Below are 8,694 nucleotides of genomic sequence, written 5' to 3' on the forward strand. Positions count from 1 at the left end.
GAAAAACTGAATTCACAGGACAGAGTAGAGAATTGCTAAAGCAACGACCTCGAATCAAGAGGGAATGAAGTCTACTGCATAAGGGGAAGGGTGGTCTGATAGAGAAGAAAGAACACTTTCTCTACACTGACCAGTGAAAAAGTAGAGGTGTGGAGCACAGATGTGAGTAAGTGGGAATATGTGGGGTTGTGGGATGAGTTAATCAAAATTCTCTTCTGCTTGCTATTCTTTCCTCAATTAAATAGGAAGCAAGGTCCACAGGTTGAAAGTGAAGATGGGTAGGAGGTATTGGAGGAGGAAAACAGAAGGAATGAAAGATTCATGCAAAAAAAATGGAATGAGTAGACTATGGAAATACAGTATGACTGCAGGAAAGTAACCACGACTGATGAGGTTAGTGAAGGTAAATTTAGAGTAAAACTGGTCAGCATGTCTGTGTTGATATAATCAGGACTGTGGTTTCTCTAAGCTTGTACAAGAAAGCAGAAGTGCAGAGGGGTTATGGTAAGTACTGATTGTAACTGCTCATGGAATTTAAACAGGATAAAGAGGGGAGTAAAGCCATGAGGGGGATGTGGAACAGCGAAAGGTAGTAAGTTCAACAGACTGTAGATTACAGTAGGTCTGAATGACTTACGGAGTTCAGGTCTAGAGAGAGAGAGCTGGAGATGGCGGCTGGAAAAAACAATGAGTTACTCTATTAAGCACCTACAATAAACTAGTCACTTTTGATACTACCTCATTTAATTCTCAGAATGACTGAATGATGGGCACTATTATCTGTAGTTAAAAGAACAAGTTAAGGGATGTCTGGGTGGCTCAGTCGTTAAAGTGTCTGCCTTCGGCTCAGGTCATGATCCCAGGGTCCTGGGACTGAGCCCCGCATTGGGCTCCCTGCTTGGCGGGAAGCCTGCTTCTTCCTCTCCTGCTCCCCCTGCTTGTGTTCCCTCTCTCGCTGTGTCTCTCTCTGTCAAACAAATAAATTAAAAAAAAAAAAAAACTTAAAAGAAAAAACAAACAAGTTAAAACTAGGGGTTAAATAACATGTCCAAGGCCAAAGAGCTACTAAGCATTCCAACTGGCCTTTTGGGCCACATTTTCTTTGAGAAATAAACACCCCACAAAACTAGAATAAGAGGGGTACCTGGGTGGCTCAGTTGGTTAAGCGTTGGACTCTTGATTTCCGCTCAAGTCATGATCTCAGGGTTGAGATCAAGCCCCGCAGGGAGTCTGCGTGAGATTCTATTCTCTCTCATTCTCCCTCTCCCTCTGCCCCCCACCCCAAATAAATAAATAAATCTTAAAAAAAACAAAAAAACAAAACTAGAATAACATCCCCGTGAATAAAATATTTTACAAACTAACTCACACTTTAAACATTAAAAAACTTACTTCAATGATATCTAGATTTTAATATGGCTAATTAAAGTATTACTTCAGGGATGCCTGGGTGGCTCAGTCAGTTAATTGCTGGACTCTTGATTTCCACTCAGATCATGATCGCAGGGTTGTGAGATCAAGTCCCATGGTAGGGCTCCAGGAGATTAGAGCCAGCTTAACCCCCCTCCCTCTGCCCCTCCCCCACGTGCACACATGTGCCTCTCTCTTAACGTAAAGCATAGAGAAATAAAAAGGTAAATTGTTCCTGTAGAGGGCATCTTCTACCATGGAGTAGTAAACTCAAGTTAAACCATCTGCAGTTACTGGTATTATTACTTTGGCACTGAGTTATAAACACTATAAAACTCTTGCTATGTGTCAAGCACAGATAAAATTTCTTTACTCTTCCTATTTCCTTCCTTCTATTATTTTCTTCAGGCTTTATGCTGTTTTCTCTACTTCTAATTCAGAAAGCCACAGCTTATCTTACTCCACTGGAAAATGTAGTTAGTTTCTGGCACTGACTTCAGACTCCCCAAATTACTAAATATTTCTGTGGACTGTATAGCAACAATAAACTGTTTCCAAGGCTCCAAGTTCTAGCAACCTCACTAAACAGGGCAACCAAAAGAAACTGCAGCTTGAAGTGTTACCAGATCTTTGACATTCTAGGTAGTGATTGTGTGAATTGCTAGATTAGGTCCCCAACTCATGTGAGAACACAAAAAACCAATAAAGCACTTCACAGGAATTTCATTCATCCTACAAAGCTCTCCTACTCACTCAATGGAGTTTATGAGTATGTGGCTAATTAACAATCAAGAAGTGGCTAAGATATACCAATGGGCAGGACTTAGCAGCTGACTTAAGTAAATAATCCATGACCAGCTTTGATAGTCCTCTACGAATGCCTTGATTTTAAGGACAAATCATTTCAAAAGCAGCTGGCTTATTAATCATTCTTCTTCACAAAGTCTCTTCTCCTAATGCAGTGGCAACCTGGTTTTCATTTGAGTGGTGAATTATCCCGGTATAGCTAACTAAATATATATTACATAAGAATTTCACTCATTTTAGCCCATTTTATTTAAATATTGTAGAAATCTACAAACATAACACTTATGGGAAATATGTACTTTCTCCAACTTTGAAATTCCCATAATTAGAAATCTTCGATAACTACAACTATCCTTTCATTTATTCAAATATTTACCGGGGGCTTGCTATGTCAAGGCACTGTTCTAGGCACCAAGGATAGAGCAGTGAATGAGACAAAAACTCTGCATTCGTGGGGCGCCTGGGTGGCTCAGTCGTTAAGCGTCTGCCTTCAGCTCAGGTCATGATCCCAGGGTCCTGGGATCGAGCCCCGCATCGGGCTCCCTGCTCCGCGGGAAGCCTGCTTCTCCCTCTCCCACTCCCCCTGCTTGTGTTCCCTCTCTCACTGTGTCTCTCTCTGTCAAATAAATAAATAAAATCTTTAAAAAAAAAAACAAAAAAAAAACTCTGCATTCGTGAAACTTCCATTCTGTGGGCAATCTCTTGGTATCCAGGCTCTAGTATATGTGCTTGGGCATCATATTCACAGACATGGGTTTGAATATACAGTAATCGGAAATACTCTACAAACTATTCATGCATGCCACCACTTCCAATTCCCTCAAACATCCTGAACTAATTCTTCCCTTAAATTTTAAATGAAAATTATAACTGAGCTTGAGTCATAAGGTAAAAACTCCATCTCCCTAACAATGTCAGTTTTGTTGTAAGATTTTATCCTCCTGCATTTCTGTTCTCCAAAATCTCTCACTATTGGGGGCGGGGTGGGGGGCAACATATCTTAAGCATTTCAATTTTAAAGAGATATACAATTGTGAACATGGAAAGTACTATTTGGAGATTCCCCCAAGAGATTTCTACAAGATTAATAAACTAAAACTGTTAAATCATTTCCATTTATTCATTAAATAAACATTCGTTCTCCCAGGAGCTCAGACTCTATGGGGGGAGGGAAGGTGACATAAACACGTGCAAATGAGCAAAGAAGATTACATGCAGGTCATAATCAGTGTTAGGAAGAAAGTAAACTCAGAGCTGTGACAAAGACTCCAAGAGACAAACTACAGACCAAATGATCTATTAACATACTTAATAGACTGACATCAGTCTCTTACTAGGTTGCCTTTAAGACTCCTTGACATTCATATAGAAGATTCTGTGTATCAAAGCCCATCAAACTTACTTCAATGTTACCTTTACAGAGCTAGAGCTAGTCTGTGAAATCTCTAGCAGAAAATAAAGGACATCACCCAGTTAGTTACTACCTCCGGGACTGGGCTTTTGATTATATTTAGTGTGATCATACAATTTATTACCCAAACTGGAACATTTTCAAGAGAGAAAAGGGATGCTTTATTTTTATTTTTTTAAGGTTTTTTTTATTTTTTAAAAAAGGTTTTATTTATTTGAGAGATAGAGAGACAGAGATAGCAAGAGAGAGCACAAGCAGGAAGGAGAGGGAGAAGCAGGCTCCCTGACGCAGGACTCGATCCCAGGACCCTGGGATCATGACCTGAGCTGAAGGCAGACGCTTAACGACTGAGCCACCCAAGCGCCCGAAAAGGGATGTTTTAATAATTATGCCACAACAACAGGCACAAACAAGGACCTTCCACCAGGGTAAACCAGGCCTTATGGTCACCATAACTATATGCCATATCAAATATAACTAATCCAAAATTTTAAGAGCATTGTATAGTTCCACATGAATTTAAATTTTTTTTTTTTAAAGATTTTTTATTTATTTATTTGACAATGAGAGACACAGCGAGAGAGCGAACACAAGCAGGGGGAGTGGGAGAGGGAGAAGCAGGCTCCCCGCAGAGCAGGGAGCCCGATGCGGGACTCGATCCCAGGACCCCGGGATCATGACCTGAGCCGAAGGCAGTCGCTTAACCGACTGAGCCACCCAGGCGCCCCACATGAATTTAAATTTTAAGTAACATCCAAGCAAAGGACCTAAGTTTTAATCTGGATCATGTAAACCAAGTGAATCCCTTACTAAATTTAAGTGAAAAGGGAAAACAAAAAAGTTCTGAAAAAGTAATCAAAGTATCTTCATGACCTTGGGGTACAGGAAAATTCCTTTAAAAAAAAAAAAGAAACACTAGCCATAAATAAAAGAGTAATAAACATGCCTACATTAAAATGAACTTCTGTTCACCAAAAGAAACCATTAAATTGGAAAAGATGTTTGCAACAGATATACCCAGCAAAGGATTCGTACTCAGAATACTGAACTCTAGAAAAAGACCCATATTTCAGTAGTAAAATGGGCAAAAGATTTCAAAGGCATTTCATGAAAGGTGAAATCCAAATGACTAGGATATGAAAAAGTGTTCAGCTCATTAGTAATCAGGAAGTTTAAAGCCAGGTACAATCACACTCACCAGACTGGACAGAATTAAAATATCTGGTACTAAGTACTATTGTTGGTAAGGGATGTGGAACTAGAACTCTCATATACTAATAACTGAAATAAAAACTAGTAAACAACAACGAAACTGCTTGGCATTACCTAATAAAGACACACCTTCCCCACGATCCTTCAATTCAAATATACACCCTCAAGAAAAGTACACAAACAGGCATCAGTGCACTTAAACACAAATGTTCATAAAGGCACTGTTCACAATAGCAAAAACTGTAAACAACTTAAACATTAACTGTAGAATATTAAAAACATGCAGAATAAACTTGTTATATTCCTGATGAAATACTATGCCACAACAAAACAAAATCAAATATATACAAGATGATTCCATTTATATAGAGTTCAAAAAAGGACAAATGTAAACTCTATTATTTAGGGATGTAAACTTAAGTGATAAGACTATAAATGTTAAATAATGTTTATATCCAGCTTAAGTGGGTAGTAGTGGTGATGGGAAGATGCAGGGAGTGGGAGGATTCTGGGATGCTGGCAATGTCTGTCTTGCCCAGGGTGGTAGTTACAAGGATCTCTGTTTAAAAATACTTCATTCTTATCTATGTATCTTTTCAACATGTGGGGTATTTCACAATAAAAGGGGGGGAAAAAAACTCTTCCCAGAGGGGAAAAAAATTAACTTCCAAAAGAGAATTCTAAGAATGTCATTTGAAGAGATTAACTCAAATGATAGTTCACAAAGATAACAGGGATCTCTAAATGCAAATACACATTGTATTCTAAACTCCATAAACAAACTTTGGCTTTAATCTGTTAGAGTGCCATTCTTCCTCCAAATTTTGAAAAAGGTGGAATATCAGAAAGCAAATTACTTCACAAGTCATATAAATTCTAAAATTTTAAGACCAAACACCCCACTTCTAATTCTGAAATTTGAGGTGCCCAGTGTTGACTGGATAGCTATGTAGGAGTTTTAGATTAGATACTGCTAAGTAGAATAAGCTACCAAAATTTGTAACTTCAGTTTTTGCAAATACAATTGGATTCCCAAACCTCTGTTACATATTAAATAACTCCTACTGCTTAAGAAAAGCATATATTATGTATGTGGGATTAATTATCAAAGCCATAAGTACGGATATACATTCAATGATTTAAAAAAATATTTTCATTGCTATATTGATCAAGTCATGATACAAGGAACAAATTGGCATATGAACTGAACTATTACAGACTAATAAAATTGCAGTTTTTTGACTCTAGAAGCTGAAAAGGATTTTTTAAAAATGTGGCTCATTAACAATATAGACTTTTTGTTTTCTTATATAAAATGATACATTCAAAGATTTTTTAATAATTTCATAAAGCCATAAAAACTAAGACACTATACAGCTAAATATCCATGAGGTGGGAGTGGAAAAGAAGCGAAGATTTTAAAAAAATAATAATAAAATTAAGACTCCTTATTCGGGTATAAAATTTGTCCCAACACGAGTGTCATTAGAAAGGACCCCAAGGGGCGCCTGGGTGGCTCAGTCGGTTAAGCGTCTGCCTTCGGCTCAAGTTATGATCCCAGGATCCTGGGATCGAGCCCCGCATGGGGCTCCTAGCTCAGCAGAAGTCTACTCCCCCTCTCTCTGCCTGCCTGCCGCTCCCCACTGCTTGTGCTCTCTATCTCTGTCAAATAAATAAAAATAAATAAAATCTTAAAAAAAAATAAAAAGGACCCCAAAAATGTCACTAAATACTTGTGTGATACTGTGAAATGACTCTCCTACTAGTTATAGATTAAATTTTTCTTTTTACAGATTTAGAAAATTTCTTCCTAGCCCTGAACCTCTGTCTCTACGCCGGTATTCATTCCATAATTCTACTAGATGTACTGGAAAGCTACCTTCGTTATCTCGCCACCCTCTCCTAAGTATTTCAAACTTGTAAGATTTGTTTTAAGAGCAGGAGCTAAAGTTTATTTTCTTCCTGGTTTTCTGGCGGAGCTAAGGCACAGCACGTGTGAACGGAAACAAAACCCACTCAGACTGTGCGACGCTTAATGAAATACTACGCGTACGACACTTTCCTCCTCAACGCCCAGAACTCGCCATCCCAGGGAGCCTCCACAGGGACCGGTCAGCGCCCACCGACTCCTCAGATCTGCCTTCGGAACAAGGGTCCTGGATCAAGCTTGACCCCTCCTCCCCACCGGCTTTCCAGAAACAGGGTCGATGCGAGAAGCGCAAGCGTTTTTAAAGAGATCGTTGCACAACAGTCTTTGAGGATTCCGGTTTAACAGGTAAATACCACGTAGGAGACAAGTGGGATGCGATCTGCTCGATGGTACCCGGTGGCATTTGGAGACCGTCTGCGTCGCTGAGCAAACCCAAAGTTTTGGCACATTACTTAACAGTTCACCTGATGAATACCGTAACGAATCGAAATTAAGAACGTGAGAAAATAGGTGCCTTAGAATCAACAAATCACTAAACTCGAGCTAGGCGGAAAAATTCTTTGAATACTCAGGCTTTGTTTTGTGGCAAGACGACAGAACCCCCGAATTTCGGAGTTGGAAGACACGTCTCTCCGTGTTCTCCGGCCCGTTCTCGGACTTCAGGGCCGCCCCGCCCGCCCCGCTCTCGGTCCTGTAGTTCCCGGATTGAAGGCGCGGACCTTCGGGGTAGAAGCCAGGAAGCCCAGGGGAGGCCGCGGCCCGGCCCGCGACGCCCGAGCCCGGAGGGAGGGAAGGGAGCGGCCTCCGGGAGGACCACGGCGGAGGCAAGGAGGGAGCGAGGAGGCCGCGGGCCGAGAGCCGGGCGCAGCACCCCACCCCGAGGCCCGCCCCGGCGTACCTTTGGCGAGGGCTACGGTGGAGTTCTCGGTGTCGATGGTGTAGAGGATGCCCTCGTAGCGGATCTCCGCCTTGGAGATAAGGCTGATCTTGCTGCCGATGTAAGGGGTGCCCCCGCTCATGGCGCCGCCGCCGCCGCCGCTCCGGGCCGCTCGCAGAGAGGCAGATCCCACGCCGCTGTCGCCGCTCCGCAAGCCCGCTCGCTCCGTCGGCGCCTACAGCAGCCGCCTCAGACCCAACATGGCGGCGGCGCCGGCTCCGCTACCCTCCCCCAGCCTCCCGCCCTCAAGCCGCGGCGCGGCGGCGGCGGCGGCAGCAGCGGCGGCGGCGCGGGGCATGCTGGGCTGGCGAGGCCGCGCTCTCGCGAGACTCGGCCGGCTGCGGGCGGCTCAGCCTTCCCCGGCGGTCGCAGTAGTCCCGTCGGTGCTGCTTGGCCTAGTTCAGGGCAGCGGTGGTCGCGCCGCTTGAGAGGCGATTCAGGGAGAGGCGAAGTACCTTGTGTCGCCAGGACACGGTGGGCTGGAGTGGAGGCGCGCGCGGCCCTCTTGACCTCGCCTGCGGCCTCCGCCATTTCCAGACCCGTCGTATTTTGTCTTGCGTCCCGTGTCTGCTAATGCGGATCTCTCAGCCTGGAAAGTGGCCCATCCGCCTGTGAGCTCCTGGCGAGCCCTTTTAAGACCCGGTCCTTTCCCCTTTGAGGCTACTGTGCCCCTCTTGAAGCTCTCAAGACCCCATTACAGCATCCCATAACCCAACCAAGTCCCCTCGCAGCTGCTGGAGCTGGGACTCTGTCCAACACTTTTGAGATGGTCTCATCTAGACTCGTGGCTTTCAGTGCCACTCTACACAGACCAATCCCAAGCATTTGTCTGCTGCTTTGATCAGTTCTGTGAACTCTGGGTTCATATAAGCCATAGTCTCCTCAGCCTCTCTAGTTGGATGTCTAATCGGCATCTAATTAACTTTGTGTCTCCAAAGCAATGCTCCCTATTTTCCCTCTAAAATTAACCTTTGCCCACTATTCACC

General features: G+C 43.1%; 1 protein-coding gene across 11 annotated transcripts in view; it reads right to left on the bottom strand.

Moving 5' to 3' along the window:
• LSM14A (LSM14A mRNA processing body assembly factor) overlaps positions 1-7,985 on the bottom strand; it is a 58,482-nt gene extending 50,497 nt beyond the window's left edge. For 3 of the 11 annotated variants that reach the window (XM_044911462.1, XM_044911461.1, XM_021700766.2), the window contains exon 1: positions 7,669-7,980. In XM_044911462.1, coding sequence (XP_044767397.1) covers positions 7,669-7,789 — 121 coding nt within the window. In that variant the 5' untranslated portion in view covers positions 7,790-7,980. Of the gene's footprint in view, positions 1-7,668 lie in introns of all 11 variants that reach the window. The other 8 variants (XM_044911463.1, XM_044911465.1, XM_021700764.2 and 5 more) reach the window with 4 other exon arrangements.
• Positions 7,986-8,694: the final 709 nt, after the last annotated feature.

The sequence above is a fragment of the Neomonachus schauinslandi genome, chromosome 16, assembly GCF_002201575.2.
Source record: "Neomonachus schauinslandi chromosome 16, ASM220157v2, whole genome shotgun sequence".
NCBI lineage: Eukaryota > Metazoa > Chordata > Mammalia > Carnivora > Phocidae > Neomonachus > Neomonachus schauinslandi.